This window comes from Gastrolobium bilobum, unplaced genomic scaffold, assembly GCF_033153095.1.
Source record: "Gastrolobium bilobum isolate Gb01-03AN ecotype WA unplaced genomic scaffold, APGP_CSIRO_Gbil_v1 utg35105, whole genome shotgun sequence".
NCBI classification, from domain to species: domain Eukaryota; kingdom Viridiplantae; phylum Streptophyta; class Magnoliopsida; order Fabales; family Fabaceae; genus Gastrolobium; species Gastrolobium bilobum.
In genome coordinates this window covers 1-26,384 of record NW_026899171.1, presented here as the reverse complement: position 1 = coordinate 26,384, position 26,384 = coordinate 1, and the positions used below count along the sequence as shown (strand labels likewise).

At 36.0% G+C, this 26,384-nt stretch overlaps 2 protein-coding genes across 2 annotated transcripts; one reads left to right on the top strand and one right to left on the bottom strand.

Moving 5' to 3' along the window:
* The first annotated feature begins 8,589 nt into the window (after positions 1 to 8,589).
* LOC133287962 (probable alkaline/neutral invertase F) lies at positions 8,590 to 12,661 on the top strand. The gene is made up of 5 exons (XM_061485662.1): positions 8,590 to 8,594; positions 9,992 to 10,433; positions 10,874 to 11,305; positions 11,576 to 12,134; positions 12,366 to 12,661. The coding sequence occupies exons 1-5, from the start codon at positions 8,590 to 8,592 to the stop codon at positions 12,659 to 12,661; spliced, it is 1,734 nt and encodes a 577-aa protein (XP_061341646.1).
* A 9,408-nt stretch (positions 12,662 to 22,069) lies between these two features.
* On the bottom strand, positions 22,070 to 26,311 carry LOC133287959 (uncharacterized). The gene is made up of 8 exons (XM_061485658.1): positions 26,134 to 26,311; positions 25,254 to 25,788; positions 24,936 to 25,147; positions 24,492 to 24,692; positions 23,976 to 24,242; positions 23,772 to 23,857; positions 22,912 to 23,673; positions 22,070 to 22,075 (listed from the first exon to the last, which is right to left on the bottom strand). The coding sequence occupies exons 1-8, from the start codon at positions 26,309 to 26,311 to the stop codon at positions 22,070 to 22,072; spliced, it is 2,247 nt and encodes a 748-aa protein (XP_061341642.1).
* Between the last annotated feature and the right edge of the window lie 73 nt (positions 26,312 to 26,384).

Below are 26,384 nucleotides of genomic sequence, written 5' to 3'. Positions count from 1 at the left end.
AATCGGCCATCGTCGAAGCTTTCTTCGGATTCGAGCTCTGGGTATGATAATAAACCCTACTATGGCTTATGGCCGTAAGGGTTTAAGGAAGGCACATGTTCGTTTTAACTTAATTTTTAAGAATTTTAAATAAATATACACAAACAAGTTATAATTACAACTTTTTTTTATAACATCTTACAACCAATCATATTTTAATACTGTTAATTTTCGTCAATCAATAGTTATCATTTATTGTGAATTAATAATTAATTAATAAGTTTAATTTACGAAAATAATAACCGTTGATTAACGAAAATCAACGGTGTTAAGATATGGATATAAGAGGTTGTAAAAAAAAAGTTGTAAGTATAACCTTCCTCCATATATATTATATATTTTAATAGGACTTTGATCTATGAGAATCACAATTTTTGAGTGATGGAGAGATACAATACAAATCTAAAATTGGATTACTCCAATTTATTAGGACTTGTAACAATCTGTTGTTATTATAAAAAAATTGGGGTAGGATATATTACCGTAAAAAAATTTACAATCTTTTGTTGTTGCACTGAACTAAGTAAGTGTCCTCTTCTCAGAGAGGAGGAGTTGCCTAAACCTAAAGGATTAGTTCCTCGAGTCTAGTTAACTCGACAGCTTAAAACGAATAACGCGCGAGCTTTCCTCGACTATAGCGCGAGTAGAGTCTAGCTCGACAAAAGGATCTGCTTAACTTGACAATAGCTCGACTAGGTCGCTTCGCTTCCAAAAAGAAAAAGACCTCCTTTCTTGTATTAAGAGTGTCTTTTTTTTTTTAATTGTACTTGATTGAGTACAGGTAGTAGTAGTGGAGTTGAAGAGGTCGCTATCTCTCCAGTGAAGGCTCGCTTCGTAGACTTCACGAGCAAAGAATAGATATTAAGTTAGTTGTGAAAATGATAAATATTTTTTATAATAAGTATATTCTGTCCCAAAAACTGAGGTCAACTTTTTTGATCTTTTTTTCTTCTCATTTATGGTCTTTTCGTGGGCTTTACTTAAAACTTATTTTAGTAAATCTTTCCTTCAAAAATATTATAAATTTGTTTTGGTACAAATCTAAAATTAATTAGTTTGTGATGTAAATTATTATTGCACAACGACACGGGAAATAAAAAGAAAAATTATTTTAGTTTTTTGTTACAAAATAAGTCTTTAGGAATAAATTTTCGGTAATGGATTGAATATTTATGTTAAATTATAGGTTCAAATTTCTGTATCATTATTAATTAAAAAATTATTGTAAATTATTATAATTTTTTCTTATTATAAAACTTAATGAAAAAATTAGGAATAAAGAGATACACATAAAATTTTTATATGATTAAATCATATGAAATTTTAACATGATTATTAATTTATGTAGATTAATTTTTAAAAAATTATATTATTGCTTAAAAAAAATAAATACCAAATAAACTTTTGAAGAGATATTTATTTCAAAATACATCATTATACTTTTAGAAGTGACATTACAAGAAATTATAAATGTTATTTCTGAGTAAATTCAAAAATATGTTTACATGGTATTAACTATTTTCAAGAATATTTTTAAAATTTAAAGGGTTCGTCATTTCTCATATCATTGCAGATGAATTTTTTTGCAGTAAATACATTTACACTAAAATCAACATATAAATAAGTGTTGTTGCAAATTTTTTAATATGCAACAATAGGATAAATATTAAAGCCAAATTTAAATGATGGAAGAAAGAAAGAAGAGTGGAAGGGAAGATTAATAATTCGACTAGAATATAACTTTGATTCCCGTGCCATAAGAAAATACATAGTCATCTCTTTTTTTAAATATTTCAATCGGTTCATTGCTTCGCAAATAATTCGATTCGGGACGGGTCCAGGATTAAAGTTTTAAACCCCTCCCAAAGGTGATATTGGAGAGATTCGAACACATGCTCTCATCCTCACCTGCTTAGCTCCCATGCACTAACTGAACTACCACCGTTTGGTATAAATACTCATCTCATCATGAAAATAAAAACTAACTTAATTATAGGAATGTCATTTTCCTAAGAAAATTATTCTTTTTAAAGCTTGTACTAAACATAAGTATATTATATTCCCGAATTTATTTTTTTCAATATTTTTTTTTTACAATCCTCAATAGTCAATACAAACGCGCTCTAAGAGCTGTTTGGATCCTCTTGTTTTTAAGCTAGAAGCTACTTATAAGCTAACGCTAAAAAAATAACTTAAAAAAAGAAGGTAAAAGCTATTTGAAAATTACGTAAAATTTTTAGCTTAAAAATTAATTAAAAGTACATATTTTAAGAAAATTATCTTTTTTTTTAGAAATACAATGAAAACTAAAGCAACATAAAAAAAAGCCCTATACTGGGCACAATCTTGGGAGACTAACTCCTCTTAAGTCATTACGAAGCAATTCCAAACAAGCCGTTGGAGGGACATCCAGCACAATCAGCTGTCCATCCTGATGAGGTGCATGAGTAGCAAGCCAATCAGCAACAAAATTGCCTTCTCTATAAGTATGACTAAGCTGAATAATCCAGTCTCTTTGAAGCATGCTACGAGCTCGGATGATTAAAGCAGAAAGAGGATGACTTACGTCACACCCTTTTCTTATAAATTCCAAAGCCACCTTGGAGTCACCCTCCACAAAGACTCTCCTAAATCCCTTATGCCAAGTCAGATCCATACCTGTCAAGAACCCCCAAATTTCCGCTGAAGTAGAAGTACCACTCCCAAGGAATTTTGTAAAACCAGTTAACCAGTTCCCAGCAGCATCCCTTATGACTCCACCACATGCAGTCCTTTGCCCACTGTCTATACTGGAACCATCCACATTAAGTTTAACATAACCCTCAGAGGGAAAATTCCAGTGAATAAGACGCTCCTCTCTTCTAAGCTCCTGATGACCAATCTTAATAAGGGTTTCATTAGACAATTGAATATTACCACAAGTATAGGTAATGCGCCTAATGAGACCATACTTCGAGGTGATAGTTTGATCAAAGATCGCCTTATTTCTTTCCCCCCACAAACACCAAGCTATCACCCCAAAATACAAAGGCCAAGTTCGATCAGTTTGAAACGGACCTTTTAATCCTAGATTTGTCTGAATCCATAGGTGAAGATCCATGGAGAAAAAGTCACTACGGTTATCAGAAGGAACCCAATGCTCCCATAATTCCCTGGCACCAGGACAATCTCTAATGGCATGTAAACTATCCTCAAGATTATAATGACATCTCAGACACCCTGCATCTGTAGCCATGTGACGATGCACTCTATGAACATTAGTTAAAAGAGAACCTCTGTAGAGAAGCCATAAGAATTGTCTAATACGTTCAGGACCAGGCCAAGCCCAAATTACCTTCCAAATCCTATCCTGATGATAATGCGAGGTACCCATGAGATAGTTATAAGCTGATTTCACTGAAAAAAATCCCATCTTGGCTACCTGCCCAAATAACACGGTCCGGAGAAGGATCCATTGTAGGAGGGAGCACACTACGAATCTTGTCTAATACTGAAGTAGGAAGAAGGTGCTGAAATAAAGGCCAGTCCCAATTACCATAACAAGTTACAAATTGAGACGTAGACCAATGAGTCATAATAGGAGGAGGTTGAACGGCCAGAGAAACAAGTTGAGGACATCCTGGCACCCACGAATCCATCCAAAAAGACGTATGAACCCCATCCCCTAAAATGATACGAGAATTCTCTAGAGTTTGAGGCCAATACTTAACAATAGCCTTCCATAAACCAGAATCATTTGCGGAAGCCGAGATACTTGGAATGAGCCTTTCCTCCACCTTATACTTGCTACAAAGGACCCGAACCCATAACGAATTACGATCAGTCATGATTCGGTGACCTAGCTTCATGATAAAAGCCATATTATTCTCTTTAATTTTACGAAAACTAAACCCCCCTACATTCTTCGGCAAACAGACCGTCTCCCAAGAAACCAGGTGAGCTTTCCTTCGTTCAGAAGTTGATCCCCAAATGAAATTCCTAGTTACACTCTCAATACGATCACACGTACCACTAGGAATAATACAAGTTTGCATAGGATATTGAGGAATTGCAGTAAGAACTGACCTAGCCAAAGTTGATCTTCCTGCCAATGAAAGAGTACGTTGATTCCAGGCATTTAAACGAGCTTGCATCCGATTTAAGATATAGCCAAAAGTACTCTTTGTAACACGGCTATGACGAAGAGGAATACCCAAGTATTTACCCAAGTCATTTGTAGGAGAGTAGCCCATCAACTGGCTTAGATTCTGCACTCGGGTATGATTAACGTTTCTGGAGAAGAAGACTTTTGTTTTTTCCTTGCTAACCTTCTCACCAGAGCACCTGCAAAAACAATCAAGAATCTTATTAATAATAACAGCTTGCCCTTCTGTGGCTTCTGTAAAGAGCAGAAGATCATCTGCAAAAAATAGATGGGAAAACAGTGGTCCCCTTCTATTCAATCTGATAGGCTTCCAAACGTCCTCTTGAACTGCTACATTAATCAAATGAGCAAGTCTTTCCATGCAAAGGATGAAAAGATAAGGAGACAAAGGATCTCCTTGACGAAGACCTTGATTAGGAGAAAATTCTGTCGTAGTTGATCCATTCCATAACAAATTCATTGTATATGACGAGACACAACACATGATCAGAGAAATAATATTCTCAGGCAAACCAACATCCACAAGCGTGTCTTTCAGAAACTCCCAAGAAATCTTGTCATAAGCCTTTTCTAAATCAACTTTGACAGTCATCCAACCCTTATCTCCTCTCTTTTTATTCATGGAATGGATGATTTCCTGAGCCACAATGATATTATCCGCTCCTTGTCTACCCTTAATAAAACCACATTGATTAGGCATAACCAAGTGAGCCATATGAAATTTCAGCCTATTAGCCACAATCTTAGTTACAGTCTTGTAAATAACATTACAAAGGCTAATAGGTCTGAAATCTCTAAGTAATTCAGGCACATCAATCTTAGGAATCAGACAAATCAAAGTTTGGTTAACCTCTTTTATATTATCCGGAAGAAGGAACACACCTTTCCCAAAAGAGATAACTGACTCACCCACCTTATCCCACTGAGATTGAAAGAAAAGAGCATTAAGCCCATCCTTCCCAGGCGACTTGTATGGACCAAAAGAGAAGACTACATCTCTGATCTCCTTACTGTTTGGCATAATACTCATCGTGTCTAAAGCATGCGCTTCAATAACTGGAAAAAAGCCACGAACTGGAAAAGCCGGTTTAGGTAATGGATCTTTTGTGTACAGATTTTCAAAGAAAGAAACAGCCATTTCCATTAAAACCTGTTGATCACCAATCCAAACTCCCTCAGAGTTTTTCAACGTATCTATGCGATTCCTCCTACGTCTGGCAACCGTCACAGAATGAAAGAAACGCGAGTTCCTATCTCCAAGAGCAAACCAATTCAATTTCGATCTTTGAAACCAAGTAATTTTCTCTTGAAGATAAATCTTGTCTAGTTCCCTCCATAGATCCTTTTGCAACATCTCAAGGCTATGACTGTACTGATAACTAAGACATCTATCAATACCTCTAATCCTTGCATGCAAATCATTCTTTCTTTTCAGAGCAATCCTATAAACATTTCTATGCCATTCCGAAGCATTAATCCGAAATGTCTCCATAACATGCATCCAGTTTACATTGTTTGACCAACATCCATTAACCACCTCATGAAAAGTGCTCTCTGTTAACCAGGACGCTAGAAAACGGAAAGGACGCTCCCCTCTCGGATAAATAGCAGGTTGACCTTCCCATAATAACACTGGTCGATGATCTGAGCCAAAGAAAGGCAAGTTGAAAGCCACACGGTTAGGGAAAACCAAGTTCCAATTATCATTAGCGCAAACCCTATCAAGACGTTCCTGAAGATTTCTTCTTTGCCAAGTGAAAATAGGACCTTGATTGCCAATGTCAGACAAGCTACATTCATCTAAACAATCACGAAATTCCCTCATGCTATTCCAGTTATGCCCATTACCACCTAGCTTCTCATACTCATACAAATAAGTGTTAAAATCACCTGCTATCCCCCAAGCTGCATTCCTCATGGACTGATCAAACAGTGAAGACAGAATTTCCCACAGCTGAATACGTTCCTGTCTTCGCAGACTTGCATAAATAAAAGTCATGAACTCCTCTCTATTTTCTTTTACCCAACAAATTTTAGTATGGACAAGTTGGTGATGAGAAAAAAGAACATCCACTGAAACTTCATCAGTGTTCCAAAGCACCCAAATACCGCCAGAAAAACCAACAGCATCACGATGAAAGTGACCAGAAAAACCAAGATGCCGAATAGCTCTATCCGCCATAACACCACTCAATCTGGTTTCTAACAAAGCCATAACTTTAATACTGTATCTATGAGAAAGATCCCGAATTAGAGGCGGAAAACTCCTTTTCCCAGCCCCTCTACAATTCCAGGTCAAAATATTCATAAAAACAATCTTAAATTTATCCGAACAGAAACCGGCCCTAAGAAAGAGCATTGGTATAGACCGAAGTCGCACCCAAAACGTCCAAATTATCCAAAGGGATAGAATCCTTGTTAGTTTGATAAAAATTCCTCATTAACGTAAGAGCATCTGGTGGTCTTCCATGTTTACCTCCATTATCCAAGCCACTAGAAGAAGGAAGAGTCACTTGCTGATCATTAACCACATGAGACGTCTTCCTCTGGAATTTAGATAAAGAAGGGTGCAAGACAATTTGTCTATCTTGGAAATCCTCCGACATATTCTTCTGAGAATCAAGTTTAAAATTATTCTTTTGAGATTCTGCACCTTTTGAAGCATTTAATCTGCCTTTGCTAATATTAGCATTCTGGACCAGCTGATGAACTTTAGCAGATGATGTAGTTGCTTTCTTCTTTTGGTTCTCTTTGAATTTTACTCCTTGACTTTGGACCTCTTTTCTCGACTTGCCCGCGGATAGGTTAGCAGATGGAGAAACTGTTTCCATTTGAATATCCTTTTTCACCAACGGTTCTTCATTATGAGCAATTAATTCCCTATGATTAATTCGTGTCAGACCAGATTCAATGCTGATTGAATCAATCACTGGAGAATCAGAAATAATTAAGATATTATTATCCTTTTGAGCCAACTCAACAATAGCTTGAAATCTTGAACCTGATTGAATGACCTGTCTGTGATTAGGATGAGAATTGGAAACTGCCTTATTACGTAACGCTGCATTATTAACAACGCCAACTTGTCTCCTACCCGATGGTAATGATTCCTCCTTTGATTGTGCTATGCTCCTTGATTCCTCCTTTGATTGTGCTATGCTCCTTGATCGACGGTTACGCTGCACTAGCATCCAATTCCCAAACGGTTCCTCCTTCGCCAGAACAGAATCTTTTTCCGGCTGCTTATGCACCACCGAGTCAGAAACTTCAGGAGAATAAGCCGTAGTATCTTGTTGAAGATTACTATGGGAACACTGATCCCTTCTATGCCCATACTTTCCACAAGCAAAACAAACTAAGTGGAGACCCTCATATCCAACATGGAAGATACGATCAGCAATCCGGAATTTGGACAAAAAGCCTTTCCTAAGATCAACTTCGACACAAATTCTAGCAAACTTTGCTCTCTCTGTAATATCACCTTCACCAGAATCACGTTTCCTGATAGAGTTCCTATCAATTTTCAATGTGCGACCAAAAATACTACCTATATCCCACAAATGATGAGAGGTATAGAATTCAATAGGAAGTCCTGGAATACGAATCCAAACTGCCAGCTTTCTGATCTCATCATCATAAGGATTAAAAAATGGACGCCACCGTTGAACTACCACATAATGATCAGCTATGATCCAAGGACCATCCTCCAAAACATGAGAGTAATCATTCTTATTTGAAAATCGGAACAAAAAGTAGTCATTCTCCATATCAATGAACTCATATGTGCCTGAGATATTCCACATTCTCAGTAAACGATTGAGTAAGAATCTAACTCCAACTTTCTTCCCCAGAAGTTTCACAATCACTGCCTGTCTCCAAGGTCTGCGACCTTCTAAATGCAAGGCTTTTGGAAAAGAGTACGTTGGGCAAAGAGGATCCACCTCACCATCAACCGTAACAAAGACCTCATCCCCTTCTTCTTCGTCCTCTTCCTTACGTAGTTTTTCTACCCAATCTTCCTCATCGCTATCAGCAACATGGGGTCCTCCATTAAAACCAAGAAGAGAATCTTTATATGACACCAACTTCCTGTTAGATGAATCACCTGACTCTTCCTTCTTTTTTCCCCCGTTGCTAGTCACATTCACCTGGATATCCTCCTCTGCCATGTGATCATCCATAGGTTGATCTTCCATAGCAGGGCCTTTAGGTTTTTTTGTGCTTCGATGGAGAAGATCTTCCTCCTCCGTCGTAGCATCTCTCGCCTCCTTGCCGGTTTCTCTCTCTTCACTCATCTCTAACACAATAAAAAACTCAGAGTTTCTAACCAAAAAAACCGAAGCCTCCTAGTTCTTTCCGAATCAACACGAAACGCAATCTGCAAAATAATTTTTCTACACTCTACAATGCTGTTATATTTCTTTAAGAAAATTATCTGTGTCTATCTTTATCACTTTTCATTTTTAGAAAAGACACACAATTCAAGAAAAAATAAATAAGAGATTAAAAAAGACTTCTCCTGTGAAAATTTTAGTTTTTGGTTTTTTTTCTTCGTTATAAAAAAAATATCTTTTCGTTACAAGAGCTTTTCCTATGTTTCACGTAGCTTACGCTTATATAATGGTGGAAATGAAATGAGAAACGGTTTCTCATGTAGCGAGTAGTGACGCTTCAAATTGTGTGCAAAGTTTTACAAAGCAAGAAGCTGCATTTACAATACAACTTTACAACCTTCCCAGAGAAAAATTCTCACTTTTCTCTCTTCAACTTCTGGGGTTAGTTTGTTTGTTTTGACTTTTTCTTTCTGATCTTGACTTCATTGCAATGTCCATTGTATTCACCTGTTATGCAAAAGGCCTTCTTCTTTGGCTTCCCAGAAATTTTCTTGCTTGCATGAATCTCCCGCACATTCTTTCTTTTTTGCTTCTTCCCTCATGCCAAAGCTCTATCTGCACAAAATCTGTAAATCTTGAACGCTTTGCTTTCATTATTTTGTATGGCTTTGTTGTATGAGTTTCTTTGGATTGTGGAAACACACTCTATTCTTGCCACGCTGAAATGGTTTGTGTCACATTGCCATATTTGAACTGTCATAGGAGATTTTAGTCACAATTCTGTTTCTTCCTTCCACATTTAGCTTAAATCCAGGCAAAGCTAGAATTTTATTTCTTGTTCTTGGCTTTGATCTCCCATTTTGTTTTTACAAAAAAGTAAAGAATATATCGTTTTGTTTTTTATGATTTGGTTGCCTTATTTCTCAATGATGGTTCTTCCTCCTCTTTGAATGTCAAAAGAGTATAGAATCTGAGTTTTAAGATGTTTAGCCCACTAGCTAATTGCAGAGTGACCTTTTTCAGAGAGAAAGTGAAACAAGATTAAGTCTCTTCGGGAATGAATTCTTATCTTTTGCGTTGTTATTTTTTCCCCCTTGATGTGATAATCAAAACCACTTAAATCATAGGTTTGAAATTTTCAAAACTCATCATTTATCTCCAACGATGAATTTTCATAATCATATACTTATTTGGTGTGATTTCGGGAACCTTTATGGGTGAATCACAGTCATTTGGATAAAAAGACTGATGCATGAGTTTCTAAACATCTGCTTTTGGAAATCCATAAAATGATGCAAGTTTGAAATCATTAGGAAAATTTTTCTTGCTTTAAAGTGTCACCAAATAAGGAATTTAGCAGTTCATGAGCATGTTTTAAATTTATGTTAATTTTATCTCATTAATTTTATGATAACTTAACTGCAGGATTTTGATCATTACTACTGCAATTACAATACTCTTTGTCGCCATTAAGATTTTGGGAGATATCTTCCTTCCCCATGTATCAGTCTCTCGACGGAAGTTTTAGAAGTGCAGAAGCACTATGTACTGTGGCAGAAGATGATGAGGAAGAATTTGTTTTCTCAAAGTTATCTGACAAGCCAAGGCCTCGAATTATAGGAAAAGCCAAATCATGTGAAGAAAGATCAATTCTTGAACGATCCAAAGGGTTTTCTCCACAGCACTTGTCTAAAAGTGCTGAAAACTCTTCTCAACCGGTAGAGCATCATGATAATGCTGTTTCTCTTCTGCAAAAATCAGATATGAATACCCCAGTATCACTGATATCGGATCCACATCCAATAATGTCTGAAGGGTGGGAAGCTCTAAGGCGTTCCTTGGTATATTTTCGTGGTCAGCCAGTTGGTACATTTGCTGCTATGGATAATTCTGATGAGAAACTTAATTATGACCAGGTGCCAGGATGTTGTCATCTCCTAATTGCATCTATTTCTTGTATTTCTTTTTTTGTTTTTGTTTGGAGGGTGTGGTTTGCAAAATTTAGTAAACTTTTGTGTAATATACTAGGTGATGATAGTAAGATTCTGAAAATGTGTTGGTTAGATTTATTTTTCTCTTCCTTCTCCAAATATTGACCAAGTGTGCACACCCAAATACACCATAGACACTTGAATTTGGTTACTTCATTACAATAAAGCCATGGTTTTCATGGATATATATCAAATCGAGAAACACAAGCTAGAATATAGCTAAGCAGATTACTTTTTTCCCCCTCCCTTTTCCTACTTGCATTGTCAAGCTAGGTCAGTGGCTTTGATCATTATGTATATATTATCATATTTACCCCTTTGAGTTGCTATGGAGAGTTAACCCGAGGTACTATATTTGTGTGTAGGTATTTGTAAGAGACTTTGTCCCAAGTGCTTTGGCATTTCTGATGAATGGTGAACCTGACATTGTTAAAAACTTTATCTTAAAGACCCTTCGCCTTCAATCATGGAAGAAAAAGATTGATAGGTTCCAGCTAGCAGAAGGAGTAATGCCAGCTAGTTTTAAAGTGTTGCATGATCAAAAAAGAAACCATGAGACCCTGAAAGCAGATTTTGGTGAGAGTGCAATAGGCAGGGTTGCTCCTGTCGATTCTGGATTTTGGTGGATTATATTACTTCGTGCATACACAAAGTCCACAGGAGACACTTCCTTGGCTGAACTGCCTGAATGTCAGAATGGTATGCACTTGATTCTGAATTTATGCCTTTCAGAGGGATTTGACACGTTTCCAACTCTTCTATGTGCTGATGGATGCTGTATGATTGATCGTAGAATGGTGAGTTTTTAGAAATCTATGAGAACTAGACCATCATATTTTGCTTTGTCTAGAAACTAAAAATAAGGCATTACTTGTAGGTTAAGATGATTGTTCTAGTTCTAGGTTTCTCCAGCTTAGTAGATTTAAATTTTAAAGAATTTAATTCAATTTAAAAATCAAGAACAAATCCATTTTTGTTCTTTCCCTTCCCTTTCCATTAAAAGAAAAAAAAAATCCAAACACAGTTTCATTGTTTCATATTTTTCATTTTCTGACCTACGGTTTCAGGGTGTTTATGGGTATCCAATTGAAATTCAAGCACTTTTCTTCATGGCTTTAAGATGTGCCTTGCAATTGCTTAAGCAAGATGCTGAAGGGAAAGAGTTCATGGAAAGAATTGTCAAACGCTTGCATGCCTTAAGCTATCATCTGAGAAGCTATTTTTGGTTAGATTTGAAGCAACTTAACGATGTATATCGCTACAAGACAGAAGAGTACTCGCATACTGCAGTCAACAAGTTCAATGTCATTCCTGATTCTCTACCTGATTGGATTTTTGATTTCATGCCTCTTCATGGTGGTTACTTTATTGGGAATGTTAGTCCTGCTAGGATGGATTTCCGCTGGTTTTGCCTTGGTAATTGCATTGCAATTTTGTCCAGCTTGGCTACTCCTGAGCAATCCACTGCAATCATGGATCTCATTGAATCAAGGTGGCAGGAATTAATTGGAGAAATGCCTGTAAAAGTTTGTTATCCAGCCCTTGAAAACCATGAATGGAGGATCATAACAGGATGTGATCCAAAAAATACTAGATGGAGTTACCACAATGGAGGATCTTGGCCAGGTATTCTTCTTCCCTTAGGTTCAATTTGCATAAAACTACGTTACAATTCTGAATTTCCAGCAACTAGTGAACATAAGTCTTTTATTGCATGTTATTTAATTAGGCACAGAATTGAGATACTTGTAGAGTCTTTGTTTGTTTATTTAAATTTTATATTAGTGTGAAAACATCTCATGAGGTAATTTGAGACAATTCTGAGATACATTTTGGATATTGTGGTGGTGGTTACAGTTCTTTTATGGCTCCTTGCCGCGGCTTCTATCAAGACTGGAAGACCCCAAATTGCAAAACGTGCCCTTGACATTGCTGAAACAAGATTGGTGAAGGACAATTGGCCTGAATATTATGATGGAAAGCTTGGTAGATACATTGGGAAGCAGGCCTGTAAATGCCAAACTTGGTCCATTGCTGGTTACTTGGTGGCTAGGATGATGCTGGATGATCCATCACATTTGGGTATGGTGGCACTTGAAGAAGATAAACACCTAAGGCCTGTACTTAGAAGATCAAAATCATGGACTTTGTAAGTTGATTTTGACCTGCAATGGTAAAAAGGAAGAAGGGCAAAGGGGGTGGGTGAACACTAACAAGAAGCTCCAAGTCTTTGTTTCATGTGTCTAGTTTCCTAGTATTCTTTTTGTGAGATGCGTTATGCCATGCATCGCTTACTGCTTTGTGCCAAAGTTGAAGTTCTTAGATAATCGTTAATTCTTTCCTAGTGGATGATATGTACAGCTAGATTCAAAAAATCAAATGCCATGTTACAATTTAGATGAGATTCTATTTTTGTTGATAGTTGGCGCCATCAAACTGCAACGATAAAATTCAATGGATAATCATCCATTACTCCATCTAATGCCTTATATCAAGTCTCAATCCTTTGTAGCATTGTGATTATGTGTCTAGATATCTTACATAATAGGTACTGATTAAATATAAGAGGAATGCTATATCCTATGAAATTTTATCTGGGAATCCATTCACGAATGCAATGTATCATTCATCACATCAGTTTTTTTTTTTTTAATATAATACTCAAATTAAAATGAGTGTGGGATGAGATATAAAGAATAAATAAAATTCGTTAAAATAATACTCATTTTCAATTTGATATCTATATAAAAAATAATAATCCAATTTAGTTTTGTATGTATGGTTATTTTCACTTTGGTCTTATTATACTCTTTATTGGATTTTCAAAACAATGAAGTCTAAAGACTAAATTAAAATGACTGTGGGATAAGATATATTCTATTTTTAATCCTATATGTGACTAGTATTTTTAATTTAAGTTTTGTACTTTATAATATTTTTTTATAAGTTACTTCATAATTATTTAATGTCGATCTTATAATGTCAATTACAATAAATAATGAGGACGATGTTATATATATAGAGTTAATTAAAAAATAATAATAATACAAACTAAATTAAAAATTGTGTCATATCAATATCAATATCACACTTATCCTAAATTAGAGGTCATGAGTCTAAATGAAAGTAAGAAAAAAATGAGAGAAGTAAAAAAGAAAAAAAAAATACATGAAAAAATAGCTAAAAAAAGCCATCAATATGTTTCCGCCATTTTGTCCTAGAGCACAACGAAAAAATATATTTTAACTACATAAATTCAAAGATGAAAAAAGAAACTCAACAAAAATTATTTTGTTAAAATGCTCATTTCTCTAACTGTCAAAAAGAAAAAAGACAATTAATCAACTATCTAGTTGTGCCTCGTATTAGAAGAGATCCATTAAAGGAAAGCTTAAGAAAATGAGAGAAAGCGAGAGAAAAGGTTGAGAGAGAAAGAGATGAAGAGAAAGCATTATTCTATTGAATCTGAACCAAATAAATCATTATTACAGAGAGAGAAATGAAGCTAACATTTATATACTAAATGGCTAACAGCTGTAACAGTGGCTAACAGCTGTAACAGCTTATGGTTGACAGCTGTAACAACTTATACAAATAAGTAGCTGTGACTAAAGTAAAGAGTTCTACTGTATATACACTAATATTCCCCCTTCAAACTTAAGTGGGTTGGATCAGGAGAGCATGATCCAAGACCTTGAGTTTGTCTTTTAATTCTGTAAACCTTGCAGCAGAGAGAGGTTTAGTAAATGTATCAGCAACTTGAAGAGAAGAAGGTATGTGAAGGACATCAAGAGACTTTGCCAAGACTTTTTCACGAACAAAGAACAGATCAAGCTCCATATGTTTCGTTCTTGAGTGTAGAACAGGATTGTGAGCTAAGGCTACTGTGCTTTGATTATCACAGTATATAATAGGAGTTTTGCTTGACACATGAAGTTCTTGCAATAGTGTCTGAACCCACAAAATTTCTGCTGCAGTGAGAGCTAGGCTACGATACTCTGCCTCAGCACTAGATCTTGCCACTACAGACTGCTTCTTGGACCACCAGGAAATGGGATTGGAACCAAGGAATAAGCAAGCACCTGATGTGGATCTTCTATCATCTGGATCAGCCCCCCAATCTGCATCACAGAACCCAACAAGAGAGAGAGGCTGGTGTGGTGAGGCTGGATGAAATAGAAGACCATGAGACAATGTTCCCTTGAGATAATGCAAAATCCTTTTGACAATCTTCCAATGTTCTTCCAATGGTTGGGACATAAACTGGCAAACTTTATTTACGGTAAAGGCAATTTCTGGCCTTGTTAAGGTAACATACTGCAAGGCACCAACTATTGATCTGTAGAGGAAGGGATCAGCAACATAGTTCCCCCCATGCTTGCTTAGTTTGCAGCCACTAGGCATAGGAGTAGAGATACCTTTTGCATCTGACATTCCAGCTTTGCACAGTAAGTCTTTCACATATTTACCTTGAGATAACAGAAGTCTCCCATGAGAAAGAGGCTTAACTTCTATACCCAGAAAATAATCCAAGGTTCCTAACTGTTTTAGAGCAAAGTGAGAGTTCATTTGATCAGTGATCTGTTGAATTAGAGCTGAGTTGTTTCCAGTGATGATGATATCATCCACATAGACTAATACATATATGCAGCTCCCATTAGAGTGAATAATGAATAAAGAGGGATCACACTTGCTAGAGTAAAAACCAAGTTGTCGAAGAGTAGTTCCAAACTTTTCAAACCATGCACGAGGGGCTTGTTTTAGCCCATAAAGAGCTTTGTGTAATCTGCATACCAGATTCTTATTCTCTGTTTCAAATCCAGGGGGTTGTGTCATGTAGACCTCTTCGACAAGCTCTCCATTAAGGAAAGCATTGTTGACATCGAGTTGTTTTAAGGGCCAGCCATAAGAGAGAGCTAGAGTGAGAATAATTCTGATTGTGGTGGGTTTAACAACTGGTGAGAAAGTCTCATTGTAATCATAGCCCTGCTGTTGATGAAAGCCTTTGGCAACAAGCCTGGCTTTGTATTTGTTAACTGTTCCGTCAGAATTTTCCTTGATGCGAAAGACCCATTTACACCCAATAGCCTTCCTGCCATGTGGTAAAGGAACAAGAGACCAGGTGTGGTTAGATTGCAAAGCATCATATTCTAATTGCATTGCCTTAAACCAGTGAGGACTAGTCAAGGCTCCCTTAACTGATGTGGGTTCTGAATGAGTGAGGAGAACAAGATTTCTGGTTGCAGCCTTAGAGCGTGTGATAATAGAGTGTGTTGGAGAGGGAGGGTGCAGAGGACCTGATGGGACATACTCAGAGGAACATAATTCAGGACCAGAACTAGAGCTGGTGTTTTGACTGGAAACATTAGGAGTGTGAACAGAAGGTGATGGGGAAGAAGGTAAATGTGTGGCTGAATTCGAGAAATGACCAGACTGGTGTGTAGTGTTTGCTGACAGAGAAATGTTGGAGGAGTCAGAAGATGGATCACTGTGAGGAACAGATGTTGATGAGGAATTAATAGATGATGTTGAATTAGTGGTGAGGCTGGTTGGACAAGTTTGTGGAAGGAAAATAGTTAGAGGAACAGAAGTAGAAGTAGAGGTAGACTGGTGCAAAACAGAAGAAGTTTTGTTAGTATGCCATTCTGTGTAAGGAAACTTGTATTCATTGAATAGGACATCTTTAGATATAAATATTCTGTTTTCTGGACTCAAGCAAATATAGCCTTTATGATTGATAGAGTAACCAAGAAAAATGCACTCTTGAGATCTAAACTCAAGCTTATGTTTGTTGTAAGGTCTTAGAAAAGGGAAACAAGCACAGCCAAAGGTTCTAAGAAAGCTGTAATCAGGTTGTTGATGGTGCAACTTAATGTGAGGGATTTCAAATTTGATAGCAGAGGAAGGAAGTCTGTTTATAAGGTAAGTAGCTGTGGTAAAGGCATAGTCCCAGTATTGCATTGGAAGAGATGAATGAGCTAAGAGGGCTAGACCAGTCTCTACAATATGTCTGTGTTTTCTTTCAACAACACCATTTTGGTGAGAAGTATGTGGGCAAGTGATTCGATGAGCTATTCCTTGCAAGTTAAGATATTGAGTAAAGGCTCTAAACTCCCCTCCCCAATCTGTTTGTAAAGCTTTTAGAGGGAGTTGGAACTGATTGGTCACCATGGCATGAAATTGTTTGAAAATGCTTATTGCATCTGATTTTTGCTTTATTGGATAAAGCCATGTGTACCTAGTGCAGGCATCAACGAATGAGATATAATAAGCATTGCCTAGAGTGGATTTAAGAGGTGATGGTCCCCACAAGTCACTGAAAACAAGAGTGAATGGCTCTTTGTATTCTGTATGAGATGGTAAAGAATGTTGTCTATGAGACTTTGCACAACAACAAGAAGGACAGAATTCAGCCAATTTATTATTGATGTGTATATTACAAGATTTGAGTACACTTTTAAGGGAATTAAAGTGGGGATGTCCCAGCCTATAATGCCATAAGGAATACAAAGAGCTAGAAGTGCTACATATATCAGAAACAGTTCTAGAACAATGACTATGTGTTTTGCTATTTGGACTAACAGCATTAACAACATTAACAGACTTGTTGATAGTCGAGGACACAGGAGAGCTAGCACAGATGTTACTGGTTGCAGAAGTATGACTTTTGGAGAGCTTCAACTTTGGAAAATAGTACAACCCATCAGAACCCACTGCACCTTGAAGGAGGACTTTATGTGAAACCTGGCATTTTACAAAACACACATCAGAATGAAACTCAAAGAAAACTGAGTTGTCTTTAGCAAATTTGCTAACACTGATAAGATTTTTAGTAATGGAGGGAACCAAAAGTAAATTCTGAAGGTGCAGGTGAGTGTTAGAGTCAAAAGGAGATTGAAAAGAGGAGGAACCAGTAGCTGTTATAGGAAGACCTTGTCCATTTCCAATCAGAACATGATCAGTACCACTAAGTTGCTGGCCTTGCATAATATTTTGAGATGTACCAGTTACATGACTTGATGCACCAGAATCTGGTAACCATTCAACCAGAGGGGGAGAACTACATGTGGAAGGTAGACTAGAAGGAGCAGCAAAGTATGCTTGAGGCTGAGACTGACTTGTTGGTCTTGTATACTGGAAAGATCTCATTGGTTGAGATTGATGGTGTTGATACTGGAAGGACCTCACTGGTTGAGGTGGTTGATGAACAAAGTAGTGAGGATAAGGAGTGTTTTGTGGTGGAGGTAGATTCGGAACAAAATTCTCTTCAAATCAATGCCAACAATCTCTAACATCATGTCCAAATTTATAGCAAAGTTGACAGTGGACATGTGTTCTGGTGCCTCGTCCTCTTCCACGACCAGACCTTCCACCTGAACGTCCTCGTCCTCTATTCTGACCACTTGAGGTGTGGAACTGACTGAAGTTTTGATGCTCTGTTCGACTCTGTTTTCTGGTTTCAGAAACAGAGTCTTCTTCTTCATCTATAACTTCTCGATCTGAGCTTGGAAGGCGCTGAGTGAGATTTATAGTTGCTCCTTCAGTCAACAGAGTATCGTTTTGCTTGATTAACAACTGTTCATGAGCTAGTAACTCCACTGTTAGATCTGCAATAGTGCAGTCTCGTTCTCGTCCGTGTATCATCATAACGAAAGAAGTATACTCTGATGGTAATCCTTCAAGAATAGTCTCAGTGTGCTCCTCAATAGAAATAGGCTTCCCAATCGACTTGAGCGAGTCACATAGTGTTTTGATACGTGTTAAGTATTCTTTAATAGTCTTCGAGCCTTTCTTCATAGTTTTCAACTCAGATCTGAGTTGACGAACTCGAGACTTCATGACTCCATGAAAAAGTTTGTGAATATTGTCCCAGGCCTCAAAGGAGTGCTTCACAGGTAGAATATCATTTACAGTAGACTCAGAAATAGTGGATAGGAGCCATGTAAGTAGCATCTGATCTTGATTGAGCCAATCGACATAAGCGGAGTTCAGAATATCATTCTCTCTGTCTTCGTCTGAAACAAACTTGAGAGGAATTTTTGGATTAACAAGAAAACGATGCAATTGGTGTGAAGTAATTACCGGTTCAATGATCTGATTCCAGAAAAGGTAATTATCTTCGGTAAGTTTTGCAGAAATTTGAAGATTGAAGAGAGAAGCTGTCTTGATTTTCATTGAAGTGGACTTTTGTTGAGATCTGGATCTATGTTGAGATCTGGATCTAGGTTGTGATGCGTTCGAGTTGTCAGAAGCGTTCGAATCAGAGTCGGAAGCGGAAGACATGATAGAGATCTAAACGGATCAGGCCCTCAGAGAGAGCTCTGATACCATATTAGAAGAGATCCATTAAAGGAAAGCTTAAGAAAATGAGAGAAAGCGAGAGAAAGGTTGAGAGAGAAAGAGATGAAGAGAAAGCATTATTCTATTGAATCTGAACCAAATGAATCATTATTACAGAGAGAGAAATGAAGCTAACATTTATATACTAAATGGCTAACAGCTGTAACAGTGGCTAACAGCTGTAACAGCTTATGGTTGACAGCTGTAACAACTTATACAAATAAGTAGCTGTGACTAAAGTAAAGAGTTCTACTGTATATACACTAATACCTCGTAGAATTAATTACTGATTAATTTGAGATGGGGTCATAATTATTTAATTACTGGTTTGTTAATTGAGTTGTACACTCTTTCATAAGTCTCAAATGTCTGGGGGACTCGAAGTCGTGTGCTTACCGTTTGGTCGAGTATTTGGGACTCGAATAAGAAGACCTGCGGCTAAGTGGGTCTTGTTTGGTCACGTGGTACAGTATCCTTATCAGATATAATATGATAAAAATTTATCAGCTGATTCTAGCGGCTTCAAAATCTACAATGTTTGATAGCATGAATCATTACGCTACATCAGTGCTCAACCTAGAATTTTTTTTTTATGTTCGCATATTTAGTGATCGGGGTTTGAGGGAAGTGTTTTTCAAATTTTTTTTAAAGAAAGTTTAAATCAATGTTTTATGTACAAGGTTATAAACTCGCTCATAATATAGTTACTTCCGTAACAAGTTGCAGATAATAGTTTGATCAATCATTTTCCCCCTAAATCTTATCAATCCTCCAAAACAAATATGAGAATATACTCTAATACATTAATACATCAGCCAATAGCGGACTTAGGTGATTGCATGTGTCTGCACTTGCAGACACAAAATTGGGGGGGGGGGGGGATTTGGCTTTTTGACCTTTTTACCCTTTATTAATTAATTAATAACCATTTTACCCCTGATTCGAAACTATCTATCAATTTGCCTCTCTTTAATCGATTAACTTGAAGATTTAATCGATTAAATAATAAAAACTGCCAAAAATGATTGACTTGAAGATTTAATCAATTAAATCTTCAAGTTAATCGATTAAATCTCCCAACAGGCAATAAATGTCAAATCTCCTCCATAAACAAAAGCAAATTCTATGCATATTTTTTCTTCTAAAATTCAGCTACTTATTCTGTCAAATTATTTTCTTTTAATTTTTTTTTAGTATAACCTGGAAGGTATTCTCATTCAACTTCCTCAAGTCACCTTGTCCTCGAAGTATGGCCCAAAGGCTACCTCTCATTGGAACAAGGGGTGCATTGAGCTTCGCTACTGGGGGAAGAATGTGACTAATTCCCTCTTCAAGGAGAGAGGCAGGTTCTCTGGCCTTCAATTTTTTTTCAATAATTTGCGTGAAACATGGTTTGAACCATGATCCAAGAATTTTTATGTATATCACAATTTGTTCTTTTTTAAATCTCAACTGATTGTTATCAAAAAAAAAAAAAAAAAAATCTCAACTGATTTATTCTTACATATTATTAAAATATATTATTCTGAAAGCTTATTTGTTAACTCTCCGTTGAAAAGTACATATATTATTTATAAATTTTAAATTTTAAATTTAAATTGTTTTAAAATAATTACGAAACATTATTTATAATTTATTTTCCTTTTAATATGAATAAATTAATTATGTATACAATTTTTATAATATAAATTTTAAGGTGAGGTTGGAGTCCATTACGTTTAAAAGAAAATAAATAAAAGAACAAATTTTGACGATAAAAAAAAGCTATCAAATTGTAATTTTGTTTTTACGTGGTTCATAGTATCTATGATACGATACGATTCACAAACATATTGATCGGGATATTAGAAAGATACTATATATCATAGGCTTTAATGTTTCTAAAGTAAATGTAGATAAGTTATCTACATTCGCTCTAAAAACGATGTCGTTTTGAATTGAAAAATAAAAAAATTATAATAAAAAAGAGTATTATAACCCTGAAATAAATTATAATTACAAAAATACTTTGATTTCCGCCTCAAAACGATATTGTTTTGGGCTCAATATAGATAAGTTAGCTACATTGACAGTAGAAAAAGCGAACCCTATGTCATATGATACAAAATTAAATTAAAATTTATAATATTTAATTTGTAATTTAAATTCACAAGTCAATAAAAAAATCTATATAAATAAAGAAAATAATTTAATAAATATTTAAAATCTCTTCAATCTTTAAAATAAAAAAATAGAAGGGTGATGGATTAATTATGTCACTAATAAATTCTGATAAGGATAATAATAATAATAATATTAATCTTAATGACTAATGAGTAAGTGAATACTGATTTGCATTTCAATCAATTATATATTTTATTAATTGAATTTTTTTTTAAATTTAAATTTATATAATATTATTTTAAATTTTTTTATTTAGGACAAAATTATTTTATGTCGATGTAACAAAAACAAATCATTCACCATATCTTAACTATTGATTTCTGTGCATCTAATGGTAAAGATTTATTAGGTCTTATTAATTAATTATTATAACCTGTTCTGGAATTAACATTAATTGTCTAGGATAGCTAGTATTTGTATTTATGGAGCTTATGGTAAAGATGACAAGCAATGAGAAATCCTGCACCTTAGGCCAAAATCTGATGGTATGAACAAGGGGTATGTGTGTGGGTCACATACGGTGGATAAGATGTGCTTTGGGCACAAGTATGTAGGTTGTACCCATGGTGGCCAGGATAAGTTATCAAATGAGTTCCTAGATGAGTTATGAGATGATCTCCTTTGTTAGCTATAAGGGGTTATATATAGATGCATGCAATAGGAGATTCTGCCCCTAGTGGGTAGTTTGCAGGTGACTTAATGACATGATGCAATGCTTAATGGGTGGTTATTGGTAGTGGATGGAAGTTATGGGAGAGTGATGGAATGAGATGCTCCCTGTAGTGGGGATAGAAAATGGGTACCACATAAGCGGTCCATAACATAAGCCTCCCAGCCTGGCATTGCCCATGATTGGAATGCCGGGGTATAAGTAAAGCCCCCGCCTATCAAATAATGTTTAGTGTTGTGAAAAAGGATATGAATGCCGGGAAAACCCAGCTTGTGAATGCTTCCAAGTTCCAAGTTGCTTTATCGTGTTGCTTGTTGGTTGTAATCGTCTCCGGATTTGTAATTGCTTCCGAGTTTGAAGCTAAAGGTGGTTTCTCAGATTTGTCATTCTAAACCTGCAATAAATAAAAACAATAATAGTTTATTGCGTACCTGAGTAGGATGTGAGAACCTTATATGTTGATATCTTGTGTGCTGATTAGGATCATTCAGAATCAAATGTTCAACAATTTTTCCACTTCCAAGTATAAATTGAACAGGTGCCCAAGAGGTCTTTTAGTAAACCATTTTTATCCCGGAGAACCGGTATTTTTTTAGTAAACCACTAGTGAATTACCCGTCCCGATGCACAGGAAAAAAATTGGTTTGTTTGGCATGGTGGGTCGGCCCTCCGGGCCGAACTCATTTTGTCAGTATTTCAAAGGTCCCAAACAGTCATTTTTTTAAATAACAAAACAGTCATTCATTGTTACATTAAAAATATGAAAGAAAATAGGATAATAAAGGTCATATCTTTGAAGATAGATAAGGAAAAGAGACGCGAATAAACAGTCATTTTTTTTTGTCTTTACCTGTACCATACAACAAAGTTATATCTTTGAAGAAAGAACCCAATATACTATAGCAGTCTTTGAAATACTTCCTTGTAAACTATATTAAGGGTACTATTCGTAACGCAGCCATTTTCATCAAGTATCAATATCTTCAATCCATGCTTACTCTTTACTCTAGACAGTGCCACATATAATTGCCCATGAGTGAAGACAGGCTTAGGGAGATAAATTGCAACATGTGAAAGTGATTGTTCTTGACTCTTGTTGATAGTCATGGCAAACGATACAATTAGGGGGAATTGTCTTCTTTGGAAATTTACAGGAAATGTATGACTCGATGGGCTCATCGTCATTCTAGGGATTAACACAGTTTCCCCTATATTGCTTCCTGTAAGTACAATTGCCTCAACAACATGATTCCCTAATTTTGTAATAAGCAATCTCGTGCCATTGCATAAACCTCTCGACTGATCAATATTTCTTAATAGCATTACTGGAACTTTAACTTTCAAGATTAATTTATTATCAAGAATCCCTGAGCATGATAATGTATTTAAGATCTCAGGGGTGATTTCATCATCCTCAACAGAGGAAGTCCCACCTTGCTTAAGAGTTTTATCCGAACTCAAAAAAGTCCTTTCTTCACCAGGAATCATAGACATTAGGTGCTCGTTTAGCATAGCAACATCGGGCAATTTAGGAGTTAGAATAGCACGTTCTTTAAAGAAGGTCTGATCCAAAATATTATCCAAGAGATTCGGATAAACAAAATTAACCATATCCGACAGCGGATCTTCCGATTCTCTAATCAACAATTCATCTGGAATTGTTATAATAGACTCTCTATCAACATCATCTCCAAGATTACCATCCCCAACTTTAAGTAGCCACTCAGAAAATTCTTTTATTTCCTCTAAATTGTGAGCGCTACTTCCAGAATTAAGACGCATGTTCTTGGTCAAAGTTAATAAATGACAATGGGACCATAGATGAGAAGAATTGATGGTTGCATGAACTATATCTTGTCTGCTGCCATGAGGAATGACATGTAATATTTGCCGAAAGTCACCTCCTAGAACAACAACTTTTCCACCAAATGGCATATCAACACAGCTTGTATCAAAAATTCTAAGAACATCTCTCAGTGTCCTATCCAGAGCCTAAAAGCAAAATCTATGTACCATTGGAGCTTCATCCCAAATGATTAACTTTGTTTTTGACAGCAACTCAGCTATAGTAGATTTCGGCCTTATATTACACGTTGAATCTTCATTGATTTGAATAGGAATACGAAATCTAGAATGCGATGTTCGTCCTCCAGGAAGCAGAAGGGAAGCAATTCCGCTAGAAGCAACATTAAGTACAGTTCCAGCTTTTGATCTAATAGATGCTGAAAGAGTATTCCAAATAAATGTTTTTCCTGTACCACCGAACCCGTATAGGAAAAATAACCCTTCATTACCTGCCGTAACTGCTGAAACAATTTTATCATAAACAGCTTTCTGCTCATCAGTGAGGGAATTAATTAGTCTTTTATGCTCCTCTTCCAAAGCAAATCTGTCATACATTAATTCATCCAACACTAATCGATTTTTCATATCAAGCAAAGTTTCACTATTGATGCGTGGCATTGACGAATAATCAGAGAGGCATTTCCCATTGCTCTGCAGTACCTTATCAATTTCTTCAAGAGTTATGTTTTTTATAGACTCTTCTATAAGAATTGCATCTGACAAAGCATAAAATTCAAAGAAAAAAAAATTAAAAAATTAACAAAGATAAAGTAATCAAAGAAAGAAAAGAGAGCGAAATAAGTACTAAAGCATCATTTGCTGAATGCGGGAAAAAAAAAACAAAATAAGCACTAAAGCAACATTTGCTGAATACGGGCAAAAAAAGCTAATAAGTACTAAGGCAGCATATGCTGATTTCGGTTAAACAAAAAAAAAATTGTATGAAATATTATTATAACACGTACCTTGACGTCCTATTCTTTTCATATGCCGATAAACAACGTCGTCGGATAAAAATTTCCAACACTCTTCCCAAACATTTTCAGGTCTGTTCATTGAGTTGGCAAATAACAACAGAGCAAACAGACATCTAAGATAAGCAGCAGATCCCCAGGAACTTGCCTCCTTAATTGCATCAATGTACTCATTGTCATCATCCAGAAGTCCTAAAGAATAGCACGCATCCTTAAATGTAGGAAAAACCACGCCATTGATCGTTCTAAGATCTTCATAACTGGTGCAACCTCTTTGAAAATTAAGCATGGTGCGAAGATATGAATCTTCTCCATTATTGGCAGAAAAACGATTTATCCTTCCAATGGAAAATCCTTTTTTTCTCGGATTCCATTCATGCATTTTTTCTTTGAAAACAAATTCAGTCGGGTACTCTCCATAAGTTAGATGCCTACCTTGTGGATATTTTTTATTTGCATCCATCCAAGACTCAAAAATTGACAGTCTAGACTCCGCCCTTGTCTTTACATCATACAACGAATCATTATCACTGAAAATAATGTTCTTTTCATTAGGCAAGTGAAATGGCAATCTTTGAACAAGGGGATATCTCGAATGAATGTCAAATCCAAATATTCTCCAAGCTGCTTCACATGCGGAGACATACCTATCATAAATAAATAAATCGGTGAACATTTAAGTTAATAATTTCTCAAAAAAAATTGTGCCAATTTTGTAGGAAAGCAAAACACAATGGAGATTATTTTTAGTACCTGCAGTCATAAAACATTTTTATTTCATCGTCCGAATGATTTATGGCAGCTGTCACTCTGTCATTCCCTTTGTGGATGTATTTAAAAAGATATTTAATGGCACTTCTCTGGCAAGTATATTCAACGTTGATATGAGCCTGGTACTTTAAAAGAAGGTGTGCATTATAGGGCACAACATAACGATTATCAAGTTCAACACCATTTTTGTTCACAACTCTCCCATCATTTCTTCTCTTATAATGAGGAAATCCATCATCGTCAATCAAAGTACGGGAGCAGAAGTTTTTTGGAAATTTTTTTGAACACCGTCCGTCCTTCATGCAAGGAGATTTGTAATTTTCAGGACCACATGGACCATGTATCATGTAACTCGTGACAGCCATAAACAGCGTAGGATTCGTTTCCTTGTCAGGTATCTCCGCTGAAATCAATTTATCAATATCAAGAGCACTTTCAGCTTTGCTTGAAGGGTTCAAGAATAGAAGAATATGAGCATGAGGTAGTCCGCGCTTTTGGAATTCGATTGTACAAACATCTGTTACATTCAAAGAATATAACATAAGTAATAATAAGAATACAACAACGTTATAGAAAGATTCAATGCATGACGTAAATTTTTTTGTATAAAATCCAGTTAACAAAAAGAGTATCAAGTTTATAATATACTTACATGCAATGACTCTGCCAAGAATATTTTCCTTTATGTAGCAACTGGTCTAATTTGAACTTGAAGACTCTGCATAGAATATCAGGCCGATCTTCAGGGTTCAGCTATCTGGCCCTAACAAATCGTGTAATTTCTGCCACTTAGGATTGCAAGTAATTGTTATAAAAAGATGAGGATATCCAGCCCAACGGCAAATTGCGAAAGCATCTTTACAATTTTCAGCCATATATCTAGGTCCGCCTGTGAATGAAGAAGGTATAATGATACGTTTTCCAGTGCTCAGTGCTGCATCTTCACCGCTATCTAATGAATGTTTTATATTTTTGTACAACTCAGCTCTCAGATGACTCTGGTTATATCGAATGAAATTAAGCCGTTCAAACTCAATCATAGTGTATGCATCAACCAGAAATTGTTGGAAAAGTTTCCTTGATCGATGTAGAATTTCTGATTCTCCAGATCGC

Excerpts from the sequence above, each read along its gene's own strand:
- LOC133287962 (XM_061485662.1), top strand. Across the intron at positions 11,306-11,575 it reads GTATGATTGATCGTAGAATG|GGTGTTTATGGGTATCCAAT; the intron begins GTGAGTTTTTAG and ends CTACGGTTTCAG. Across the intron at positions 12,135-12,365 it reads CAATGGAGGATCTTGGCCAG|TTCTTTTATGGCTCCTTGCC; the intron begins GTATTCTTCTTC and ends TGGTGGTTACAG.
- LOC133287959 (XM_061485658.1), bottom strand. The coding sequence starts at position 26,311 with ATGATTGAGTTTGAACGGCTTAATTTCATTCGATATAACCAGAGTCAT. Across the intron at positions 24,693-24,935 it reads AAATAAAAAATATCCACAAG|GACTTCTGGATGATGACAAT; the intron begins GTAGGCATCTAA and ends GCTATTCTTTAG. Across the intron at positions 23,674-23,771 it reads AATCAATGAAGATTCAACGT|GCTCTGGATAGGACACTGAG; the intron begins GTAATATAAGGC and ends TTTTGCTTTTAG.